Genomic DNA, 13,071 nt, shown 5'->3' with positions numbered 1-13,071 from the left:
AACATGTGGTTTGTAAGCAAGCTACCTACCACACAGCCACTCCTGCGCCTACTTCTACTATATAGTGGCCTTGAGGTTAAAAGTGCTGGATTATTAACCACAGGTTTTATTGGTTCAAATCTTGCTATAATCATTCTATTTATGAAGAACTAGCAGTATCGCCCGGCGTTGCTCGGGTTTGTAAGGGGAATAACTATAAAGCATTTTTAGAGAATTATAGCCAAAAAGTAGCAAAAAATGCATTAAAAATGGAAAAAATATGATGGTAAATTTTTTTTTAAATCGTTGACTCATCGTAGACATTTTTAGAGAGTTACTTCCCTTTAAAAAAATATGCATTAAAATGGAAAAAAATGATGGTAAATTATTTTTAAAATCGTAGACTCATCGTAGACGCGCGCTAGTACCCAGAAGGGCTCAATATGAATCACGACAATAAGATACCCGCTTTTGGTTAAACTGCACCACAAAATGTGGGAGTAGTTAAGAATCTAAATCGTAGGAGACAGACACACAACTTCACTTTTATATATAAAGATTAGCAACAATAATTTCAATTACTTTACATCTTAATTTTCTTGCATATTGTCTTCAAATTTTGGTACAAGGCCAACAATTTTGTGGAAGCAGGTAAATCAATTCAACTGGTATTTATTCGTATCTTTTCGGTTTGAACGGCAGTTTTTTCTAGCAGTGTCATATGAAATTGTCACCCATAATTATGACCCTAGTATCGATCTATTGCATTTCAATCTGTTTTAGGGTTAGAGGTGGAGGGAAGGGTCTCTTTTTTTCTTCACAAACGTAAATAAACCCAATCTGTTTCTTAAATGAGGGACATATTCATACGGCACAGAATTTTTTTTTACCTCAATAGACGTCATTGATTGGTTGAAATTGCAGAAATTGAAGGAAAAAAACAACAAATATCTTACAAACTAATGAATTTTCTCAATAAAGCCAAGAGAAAAAGATGTTTTATAAACACATTCTACCAGTATACAAAGTTTAAAATTTTTTAGTTTCCTAGAAATTATGTTAAAAACTGCCGGTCAAACCGAAAAGGTCCATTTATTTTATCAACCCCTAAAGGATAAAAGGCAAGGTTGGCTTCAGCAGAATTTGAACCCAGAATGTTAAGTCAGACAAAAAGCTGCTGAGCATCTTACCCACTGTGCCAGCGACTCTGTCAGCTCACTGCTTTAATTTTCTTGTATATTAATTTGTATATTCTTAATTACCTTGTTAATTGCCTCCATGCTAATCTTTGTCCCCATGTTAATGTTTGCAGGGCCATAATCTTAGCAGCTGCCCCAGGAGAGAAGTTACCATTCTACCCAGATCCTTTGCATGTGTTTGCACCTCGAGGTATGCAGTTATCAGTTGTCGTTGATGACAAGAAGGTAAGCAACTTAAGGACAACTTTCTTGCTTCAGTGTAAAAGAGTCAAGAATTTTGGTTGAGTTTCAATCAATCTGTATGGAATTTACTTTTTAGTTCCTCTAACAACAGGGTGAATATGTTGCTGCTGGATGATGTCAGCTGATAATTCTAGCATTTGAAGAAAGGAAAGAAATGTATTTGGATTAAATTTAACCCTTTAGTGTTCAGATTATTCTATCAAACATAATGTTTATTGATTCACATTGATTTGAATTAATCATGCATTATCTCATATCTTCAAGATCTTGAAAGTGTAATTACTTAATGTAGAATAACATTGTAGGGTAGGTGTGAGGGCCTGGATCTGGTCAGTTTGAACATAAAACAGATTAGCTATTTTGGCCGGATATGGCCGGTTTAAATACTAAAGGATTAAAGGAAATTTGTTGGATATTGTGTGTTCACTGTTGTGTGAATACATTTTTCTGTGGAACACACGTGTGTAGATATCATTATCATATCATCATTGTGTGTATGGATATATATATATATATATATATATATATATATTTCTTTATTGCCCACAAGGAGCTAAACATAGAGGGGACAAACAAGGACAGACAAAGAGATTAAGTCGATTACATCGACCCCAGTGCGAAACTGGTACTTTATTTATTGACCCCGAAAGGATGAAAGGCAAAGTCGACCTCAGCAGAATTTGAACTCAGAACGTGTGTGGATATATATATATATATATGTGTGTGTGTTTGTGTGCATGCATGTATGTATGTTTAGCTTTTGGTATTAGAGAGGAAATTTCCTGTGTTGTAAACTTACAAGTACAGTGAATAAAAATGGTTTAATCCTATGCAAGGAGAGACACATTTCTCATCCTCTTAACTACACATGGATGTAGATCAGGGGTTCTCAACCAGGGTCCTTATGACCCTTGGTGGTGGTGGTGGTGGGGAGGTCCATATAAGGTTTTATCATTAAAATTTATGCTCAATAATTTGGTCATATTTCTACAATACACAAAATGTTTGAACAATTTTTTTATACAATTCCTAATATTTAATTATAAAAATCGAATCTTTTCGGTTTGAACGGCAGTTTTTAACAATTTCTAGGTAACTAAAAAATTTTAAACTTTGTATACTGGTAGAATGTGTTTATAAAACATCTTTTTCTCTTGGCTTTATTCTAGAGTTTGTAAGATATTTGTTGTTTTTTTTCTTCAATTTCTGCAATTTCAACCAATCAATGACGTCTATTGAGGTAAAAAAAAAACATTCTGCGCCGTATGAATATGTCCCTCGTTTAAAAACAGATTGGGTTTATTTACATTTGAGAAGAAAAAAGATCCCCTAACCCTATCCCTAAAACAGATTGAAATGCAATAGATCGATACTAGGGTCATAATTATGTGTGACAATTTCATATGACACCGCTAGAAAAAACTGCCGTTCAAACTCTAAAGATCCTAAAAATCTAATAGTTTTTAAACACAGAATGGCTATGAGGGTTCTTTCCCCTGAGTAAAATAGGAATCAGAGGGGTTCATAAGCAAAAAATTGAGAACCATGATGTGGGTGGAGGTGGGGTGTCATGAATTTTAGCACATTTGGACAGATATGTACACCAAACATTTGAATGAGTGGCTGTGTGGTAAGTAGCTTGCTAACCAACCATATGGTTCTGGGTTCAGTCCCACTGCGTGGCATCTTGGGCAAGTGTCTTCTGCTATAGCCCCAGGCCGACCAATGCCTTGTGAGTGGATTTGGTAAGACGGAAACTGAAAGAAGCCTGTCGTATATATGTATATATATATATATATGTATGTGTGTCTGTGTTTGTGCCCCTAGCATTGCTTGACAACCGATGCTGGTGTGTTTACGTCCCCGTCACTTAGCGGTTCGGCAAAAAGAAACCGATAGAATAAGTACTGGGCTTACAAAGAGTAAGTCCTGGGGTCGATTTGCCCGATTAAAGGCGGTGCTCCAGCATGGCCGCAGTCAAATGACTGAAACAAGTAAAAGAGTAATATAACTATTAGTTGTGTATGGGTGTGTGTGTCTATTCTTTTGCTTGTTTCAGTCATTTGACTGCGGCCATGCCGGAGCACTGCCTTTAGTCGAACAAATCTACCCCAGGACTTATTCTTTGTGCGCCTAGTACTTATTCTATCGGTCTCTTTTGCTGAACTGCTAAGTTATGGGGACATAAACAGACATGCAAACACACACACACACACACACACACACACACACACACACACACACATATGACGGGCTTCTTTCAGTTTCCATCTACCAAATCCACTCACAAGGCTTTGGTCGGCCTGAGGTTATAGTAGAAGACATTTGCCCAAGGTACCACGCAGTGGGATTGAACCAGGAACCATGTGGTTGATAAGCAAACTACTTACCACACAGCCACTTCTGCGCCTATGTAAATACAGATAAGTTGACGGATCTAGAAATAGACCAACAGATGAAGAGATGCAATTATATATATTGATGTAGATAGAAATATTGGTTTCAAATTTTTGCACAAGGCCATCAGTTTCAGGGAAGAGAGAAAGTCGATTACATCGACCCTTATACTCAACTGCTACTTATTTTTATTGATCCCAAAACGATAAAAGGCAAAGACGACCTCAGCAGAATTTGGGCTCAGAATGTAAAGACGGACAAAATCCTGCTAAGCATTTTGCCTTACATATAAATAGAATTATCGACATCATCATCATCATATTCGTTTAACATCCGCCCTCCATGCTAGCATGGGTTGGATGGTTCGACCGGGGCTCTGGGAAGCCAGAAGGCTGCACCAGCTCCGGTCTTATCTGGCAGTGTTTCTACAGCTGGATGCCCTTCCTAACGCCAACCACTCCGTGAGTGTAGTGGGTGCTTTTTACGTGCCACCTGCACTGGAGCCAGGCGAGGCTGGCATTGGCCACAGTCGAATTGGTGCATTTTACGTGCCACCGGCACGGAGGCCAGTCGAGGCGGCGCTGGTATCGGCCACGATTCGGATAGTGCTTTTTACATGTTGATAAACACACACACACACTGATTTTTCCTTTGTCTTTTCCAGTATAACTCTACCATAACCCGTAATGGGTCGGCCCCGTTTCGGACCATCACTGTCCGTGACACCATGTCTGACTTACCAGAGATCCGCAACGGGGATAAAGAGGAAGAGATCCAATACAACGGAGAACCATATTCCCATTTCCAGAGATTGGTTGGTCGTATTTCTTTCATTCCTAACATTCTTTGTTTTTCATCATCCTTTTCTTTCTTCTTTTTTTTTTTGTCTGTGTGTCTCTATCATCATCATCATCGTTTAGCGTCCGCTTTCCATGCTGGCATGGGTTGGACGGTGCAACCGGGGTCTGGGAAGCCAGAAGGCTGCACCAGGCCCAGTCTGATCTGGCAATGTTTCTACGGCGGGATGCCCTTCCTAACGCCAACCACTCCATGAGTGTAGTGGGTGCTTTTTATGTGCCACCGGCACGGAAGCCAGTCAGGGCAGCACTGGCAACGGCCACGTTCGGATGGTTCTCTTATGTGCCACCAGCACTGGTATCACAGCTACAATTTCCATTCATGTTGATCGATTTTGATTTTTGATTTTTTGGTGTATTTGTTAACATGTTTGCCCTATCTTTTCTCCATGCTACATTTACTGTTTAGGATAAAATGTTGAATCTCTCTTCGCCACTTTGGACTTGTCTGAAGGAACGGTTGTTAACCATTGAAATGACTGGATGTTTTTCTTAACACCAGCCGTTTTGTAGAAGGTACTGGAGATAATTTTGTTGTAGCACCAACACCAGGAAGATCTCCATGGTCTTAGCAAGACTAAAGAGTGTCTTCAGCACTGCCTTATCTCTGCTTCATTCACAACCATTTTGCAGAGTGTACTTGATGCACTTTTTCATGACTCCAACATTAGAGAAGTCATCAACTCCCAATACTAAAAGTCCCCCCTCCCCCCTTCCCCAAATGTTGAGATGGAGAATGGTAGAGAGGGTGAAGACATAAACCAGTCTTAAATTTTCCTACTTGTTGCAAATCCTGTGCATTCAAAGCCCACATCTTGTTCCTTCTCGAGCCATGCCTGGCTTATAAGGATCGGTTTTCCTTGGCGTATAGGTTCCCCACCTGGACGGGACGCCGGTCCGTCGCAGGTGAGCTGCAAGATGCAGGAGGAAAGAGTGAGAGAAAGTTGTGGCGAAAGAGTCAGCAGAAGTTCACCATTACCTTCTGCCGGAGCCGCGTGGAGCTTAGGTGTTTCGCTCATAAGCACGCACATCACGGTTTCATACCCTTAATTGCCTTAATTACAAGGGAGTTGTCTATTCGGATAGCTGGTCCCTCTACTGGGTCAACATTTGGCAGGCTCTCCTCCTCCCATTCATTCTCCACATTCAGCAGTCTTTCATAATGGCTTCTCCAAGCCTCTTTCTTTTCACCAACATTAAAAAGCTTTCTTTTCATATATAAGTCCCAAGTCACTCTGGTGGTTGAAAAAATAGGGAATGTTTATCGTACGTGATGCTTAGATGCCAGGGAAATATGTCGTTTGCATTGCATGTGATACATGTTTGTTGTTTGTTTCTTCTCGAGCCATGCCTGGCTCATAAGGGATGGTTTCCCGGTTTCCTTGGCGTATAGGTTCTCCACCTGGACGGCATGCCAGTCCGTCGCAGGTGAGCTGCAAGATGCAGGAGGAAAGAGTGAGAGAAAGTTGTGGTGAAAGAGTCAGCAGAAGTTCACCATTACCTTCTGCCGGAGCCACGTGGAGCTTAGGTGTTTTCGCTCATAAACGCCCACATCACCCGGTCTGAGATTCGAACCCGCGATCCCTCGACTGCGAGTCCGCTGCTCTAACCACTAGGCCATATGCCTCCTCACAAGCCCACATCTCATTACCAAACAGCATTGCAGTTCTCACATGCACACATACCATACAATCTGTATGTTTATACATAGATTTCAGTCTATGAGCAAAGCAGTAAAGAACTCTTACATCCATTGGATTTAGCATTTTTGTATGTTCAATGATGTTTCTTTTTCTTTCTAGATTCGTGGCAAGCAGCACCAACCAATTCTACGGGATCACATCTGCAAGGAGATGAGTCCTCTGGTGCATGCAAGGATGCAGCACATTCCACTTTGTCCCGGCGCTGACTGGAGAGATTTACCAAATGTTGTAGTGAAATTATCTGATGGGAACAAAACCAAAAAACTGTAAGTTACTTTTAATTATCATTTTTAAGACTCGTCTTTCTCAGGATTGTTGACGAGGGTAATTAGGATGTTATTGTGTTTGAGTGAATGTCATTATGTAGATGAAATTTTAGACATAATTTAGTAAAAAAGTAAAAAACCCTCCACTTTGATTTAACCTTTCGGCAACCCATTCCTTATCCCATAACACAAAAACACATTTTTAAAAAGTTTTTTTTATCTTTATATATAAAAATGTAGTTGTGTGTGTGCCTGTCTACACCGATTTAGATTCCTAACTACTCCCACATTTTGCGGTGCAGTTTAACCAAAAGCGAGTATCTTATAGTCATGATTCATATCGAGCCCTTCTGGGTATTAGCGCGCGTCTACGATTTAAAGAAAAATTTACCATAATTTTTCCACATTTTTAATGCATTTTCGCTCGGTTTATATAAGGGAAGTAACTCTCTAAAAATGCTTATATAGTTATTTCCCTTACAAATCCGAGCAACGCCGGGCGATACTGCTAGTTTAAAATAAAACTTTCCATCGTTATTTTATGTGAGATCTTTTTGTTACATTAAACCTCTCACACCTACCCTACAATGTTATTCTAAAGCTAAATAATCCCATAATTGAAATCTCAAAACTACAAAATAATTTATGATAAATTCAAAATAATGTGAATAAGTATTACATTTGACAGTGTAATCTGAATGTTAAAGGATTAAATCTCTACACTTATACCTCTATGAGAAATTATTTATTTATTTATTTTATCCCCTTTTTTTTTGTTTTAGTCATTACAGTCACCACGACAAACGAAACGGTAAAGGGCCAAACAATCAATTAAGAGGCGTGTGTGCCTGTGCCCCCGAAGGCAAATGTGATCCTATGGATCGACAGTTCAACACTCTGATACCCTGGTGTCTGCCCCATACAGGCAACAGGCACAACCACTGGGCTGGTCTCTATGGTCGTGTAGTCTGGGACGGGTTTTTCAGTACAACCGTCACTAATCCTGAACCAATGGGGAAACAGGTGAGACCCCTAACATTTTGTTTTCCTTCTTCTTCTTATATTGCATTTTCTTTCCTTTTTTTTTCTTTATTTCCTCCTTCAAGTTCTCTTGCCTTGTTCTAATATTGTAAACTAATAACAAAGTATAAACAGCACCTGAAACCTACAGGTGTATGTGTGATACAGAAAGAGAGAGAGAGAGAGAGATTATATTTACTCTCCTTTACTTGTTTCAGTCATTTGACTGTGGCCATGCTGGAGCACCGCCTTTAATCGAGCAAATCAACCCCAGGACTTACTCTTTGTAAGCCTAGTACTTATTCTATCGGTCTCTTTTGCCGAACCGCTAAGTTACAGGGACATAAACACAGCAGCATTGGTTGTCAAGCGATGTTGTGGGGGACAAACATATACACACACATACATACATACATACATACATACATATATATATATACATATATACGACGGTCTTCTTTCAGTTTCCGTCTACCAAATCCACTCACAAGGCTTTGGTCGGCCCGAGGCTATAGTAGAAGACACTTGCCCAAGGTGCCACGCAGTTGGGACTGAACCCATGACCATGTAGTTGGTAAGCAAGCTACTTACCACACAGCCACTCCTGCGCCTGTATGCATGCATTCACTCCTACATGTCTCCATTTGTTTGACGCCTATTTTTCCATGCTTGTCTGAAATGGACTGGGACTTATTTGAGGCAGCATTGTACATGCTCTTCCTGTTGCTAACTCTTACCTGTATTTGAAGTAAAGGGAATTTTTATTCCATCTGTCTTCAAAAATGTAGTTGTAAATGTCAAAAATGGAATATAAACATCATATTGCTCACCTGGTGACAAGTGCGCAATATGATGGATTGGAGGAAGAAATATTAATAACCTTCGCTATGCAGATGATGCAACCCTACTGGTGGAGAGTGGTGAGGATCTTGTCCTGCTGGTTAAGAAAGAGAGTGAGAAATTTGGGATGTACCTCAGTGTTAAGAAAACGAAGATCATGTCAACATCAGCCACAACAAACATCAGCATCAAGATCGATAATGAAGAGATCGAAGTGGTTGATGACTTCATCTTCCTTGGCTCCAAAATAAATCGAGATGGTGACTGCACTCCAGAAATAAGACAGTGGACAGTACTAGGCAGAGAGGCAATGGTCAGCATGAGCAGGGTCTGGAAGAGTAGAGACATCAGACTTGCTACCGAATGCAGATTGGTGAATGCAATTGTCTTCCCAATAGCAACATATGGATGCGAGACCTGGACACTAAAGAAAGCTGACCAGAAGAGAATTAATGCATTCGAGCTTTGGTGTTGGAGAAGACTTTTGCGGATTCCATTGACAGCGAGGCTCACCAATGGAGAAGTTCTTAAGCAGATAAGGCCGAAAATGTCGCTAGAAGCTAGGATCACCAAGCGTAGATTGGCATATTTCGGTCATATTATGCGGAGAAAATCCCTGGAGAAGGACATCATGCTCGGAATGGTCAGTGGCAAGAGAGGAAGAGGCCGACCAAGAACCCGCTGGCTTGACACCATCAGGAGTGATACCGGAATGGACATAGCCAATCTGAAAGAAGCGGCCCAGGATAGAACTGACTGGAGGACACTGATCCAATGAGTAACCGAGAGTCGACTTCGACTGATCGGATAGATGATGATGATGATGATGAGTGACAAGTGAAACCCTGGAATGTCAACATTCATACTTATACATACATGACTGACTTCTGCACAATTTCATCCTCGCTCACAACATCATAAGCGGAAAGTGTAACCTCTCGAAAGAGCTGTTCTTCACTCCTGCTCCAGAGCGTCGGCTGCGGGGTCACTCCGAAAAGCTGTATCTGCAACGATTTCATCTCAATCGATGGAGAGGGGCTTTCTCCGTCCGGGTTGCGGATCCGTAGAATAAGCTGCCGGACGAGATAGTGAAGATGCTAATGACTGCTCGGTTCAAAGTCTCTCTTGACCAGAAATGGCCTGAACTCTTTCCATGAACACCACCCTGTAAATAACTCCATGTCCCCCTACATGGCCTTGCTTTTGCTTTTTGAGCCAAAAATTAACCTAACTTAACTTAATTTCTGTCTACTAAACTCATTGACAAAGCTTATAGTGGGCCTTGGTTATTGTGAAAGACATTTGCTCAAGGTACCACATGGTAGGACTGAACCTGAAGCCATGTGGTTGCGAAACGAACTTCTTAACCACACAACCATGTCTGTTTTCCATGCTGGCATGGGTTGGATAGTTTGAGAGGAGCTGGCTCTAGTCATCTGTTTCGGCATGGTTTCTATGGCTCAATGCCCTTCCTAATGCTGGCATTTGCTGGACATTGTTGTAGAGCTGAAAAAGAAGTAATTTCTACTCTTCTCCTCTGGAAGCCATCTACTCGCAATACCAGAGGGCGCATACTCTCCTACCCTGATGTAATCTTCAGGGATACAGGCATCCAGCAACAGGACCTCCGTAATGCCATGTTGGACCGTGAAGTCTGGCGTAGCATGGTGAATTCCATTGTCTCGACCACAGTCGAACAATGATGAATGCCTGCATAGGTGCTTTTTACATGGTGCCATCATGTTATTTCCAGTAGATCAAATAAACACGTAGAAGCTCCCTTCTTGAACACTGAGACCAATAAATTGATGCCATCTGGAAGGTAAATGGTACAACAGGGCAGAAGATGAAACTGCTGTCTGCCACAGTATAATTCTCTCTCTCCCCTTCATAACTGAAGTATGAGTTTCTAGTGAAGTGGTTGGTGTAAGACATGGAGTAGTTTGCATAGAGAAGACCTGGCAAGCCAAATGAACCCATAACCTCGTGGCCTGTGCCAAGAGTGTAATCAGCCCACATGTGCGTACCTTTTCCTTCTTTGGACACTAAACTCTGCTTGCAAAGACTTGTTGAGGCAAGTGAAATTCGATGACGGGCACGAGCACCATACGAGCGTGATCGTTGACAGAGCGGCTAACCGGCTTCTGTGCCGGTGGCACATAAAAGGCACCATTTGAGTGTGATCGTTACCAGCTTCTCCTTACTGGCACTTGTGCCCCATGCTAGTAGGGTGCTAAGAGCATCATCTGAATGTGATCGTTGCCAGAGCGGCTAACTGGCTTCTGTGCCGGTGCCATGTAGGAGGCACCATTCGAGTGGGATTGTTACCAGCATCGCCTTACTGGCACCTGTGCCGTTGGCATGTGTAAAAAAACAAAAACAAATTTGAGCGAGGTCGTTGCCAATACCGCCTGACTGGCCCCCATGCCGGTGGCACGTAAAAGCACCCACTACACTCTTGGAGTGGTTGGCGTTAGGAAGGGCATCCAGCTGTAGAAACTCTGCCAGATCAAGACTGGAGCCTGTTGCAGCCATCTGGTTCACCAGCCCTCAGTCAAAATCGGCCAACCCATGCTAGCATGGAAAGTGGACGTTAAACAATGATGATGATGAAGATGTGATAGAAGTTTAGAGAAGGGACTGAAAGTATTTTGGTTACATGCACACGTATACTTACATCAGCTCACTGTAATAAGGATATGTATACACACACATACACACGCACACACAGACTTCAACTGTTTCCATTTATTTCTTATTTTAAAATATTTTCAGGGTCGTGTGCTCCACCCTGAACAACACAGAGTGGTCAGTGTAAGAGAATGTGCCAGGTCACAAGGTTTTCCGGATACTTATCGCTTCTTTGGAAGCATCCTTGATAAACATCGTCAGGTTCGTATATCGCCCGATATATTTATCGCTTTCTGAAATTTTCGTGTAATTTGTTAACTACAATATTTACCTTGCTGTGAAGTGTAAACAAATATAAACAAATGTTTTTATTTTTCTTTGGGCAAAAAATGGAGTTAGGGTTTCTGACTGGTTTCATATCTATTTTGAGACTCTTCAGTGAAAAGTCTGCACTTTTTCTGCCACAGGAAAATTGATAACTTATAGCTATTTATATGAAATACAAACCAGGACTTAACTTAGTCACTGTAATTTACATAGGCGCAGGAGTGGCTGTGTGGTTGACTGCCTCTCATCCTTTTAGGTTGAGGTAATTGCCTCCCCCCAGTTCGGAGCTTGTGCCTTTACAATTTTTTTTTTTGCTTGTTTCAGTCATTTGACTGCGGCCATGCTGGAGCACAGCCTTTTAGTCGAGCAAATCGACCTCAGGACTTATTCTTTTTTGTAGGCCTAGTACTTATCCTATCGGTCTCTTTTGCCGAACCGCTAAGTAACGGGGACATAAACACACCAGCATCGGTTGTCAAGCGATGGTGGGGAGACAAACACACACATATACATATATACGACGGGCTTCTTTCAGTTTCCATCTACCAAATCCACTCACAAGGGTTTGGTCGGCCCGAGGCTATAGCAGAAGACACTTGCCCAAGGTGCCACGCAGTGGGACTGAACCCGGAACTGTGTGGTTGGTAAGCAAGCTACTTACCACACAGCCACTCCTGCGCCTATAGTAGAAACTATTATTATTCCTATTTAAGACAGCAAGCTGGCAGAGTCGTTAGAAAGCCAGGTGAAATGCTTAGCAGTATTTTGCCTGTCTTTATGTTCTGAGTTCAAATTCTGCCGACGTTGGCTTTGCCTTTCAGTCAAGTACCAGTCAAGTACTAGGGTCAATGTAATTGACTCCACCCCCACCAAAAAAAAAATTGCCACCTATAATAAAAAAGATTATTATTATTATTGTTATTAAGGTTCTCCTGCATAGGGAAGACTGGCAAAATTGTTGGAGCAGTCAGACAATATACCTTGTGGTATTTCTTCCAGGTCTTTTCATTCTGAGATCAATCTTCACCAAGGTCATCCTCACTACACCCCCCCCCACCTCCACCCACCCAATTTCTGATTTTGTGCTGTGCTTCTATGAGAAATCTTTATATATAAAACTGAAGTTGTGTGTGTGTCTGTCTACTCCGATTTACATTCCTAACTACTCCCACATTTTGCGGTGCAGTTTCAACCAAAAGCGGGTATCTTATAGTCGTGATTCATATCGAGCCCTTCTGGGTATTAGCGCGTGTCTACGATGAGTCTATGATTTAAAAAAAATTTACCATCATTTTTCCGCATTTTTAATGATTTTTGCTCGGTTTACATAAGGGAAGTAACTCTCTAAAAATGCTTATATAGTTATTTCCCTTACAAACCCGAGCAACTCTGGGCGATACTGCTAGTTCTTATTAAAGTTTTCTGTGTCTTTCTTTGCTGTTCTTTTCCAGGTTGGTAACGCTGTCCCACCACCAATGTCACGACAAATTGGTTTCGAAATTAAGAAATCTCTGCTGTGGAGAATGCAGAACTCTGCTGAACAGAAACCTGAAGAACAGAGCAAAATGCAGAACTGAACCCCAGGAAGAGAGAGCGAAAGAAAGAAAGA

At 41.4% G+C, this 13,071-nt stretch overlaps 1 protein-coding gene across 1 annotated transcript in view; it reads left to right on the top strand.

Moving 5' to 3' along the window:
* Window positions 1-13,071, top strand: part of LOC115223392 (DNA (cytosine-5)-methyltransferase 1-like) — an 88,746-nt gene extending 75,675 nt beyond the window's left edge. Inside the window, exons 33-38 of the mRNA XM_029793905.2 lie at window positions 1,292-1,403; window positions 4,483-4,632; window positions 6,478-6,644; window positions 7,427-7,667; window positions 11,280-11,396; window positions 12,914-13,071. Coding sequence (XP_029649765.1) covers window positions 1,292-1,403; window positions 4,483-4,632; window positions 6,478-6,644; window positions 7,427-7,667; window positions 11,280-11,396; window positions 12,914-13,039 — 913 coding nt within the window. The 3' untranslated portion in view covers window positions 13,040-13,071. The remainder of the gene's footprint in view (window positions 1-1,291; window positions 1,404-4,482; window positions 4,633-6,477; window positions 6,645-7,426; window positions 7,668-11,279; window positions 11,397-12,913) is intronic.

The sequence above is a fragment of the Octopus sinensis genome, linkage group LG23, assembly GCF_006345805.1.
Source record: "Octopus sinensis linkage group LG23, ASM634580v1, whole genome shotgun sequence".
Lineage (NCBI taxonomy): Eukaryota > Metazoa > Mollusca > Cephalopoda > Octopoda > Octopodidae > Octopus > Octopus sinensis.
This window is presented reverse-complemented; position numbering and strand designations above follow the sequence as displayed.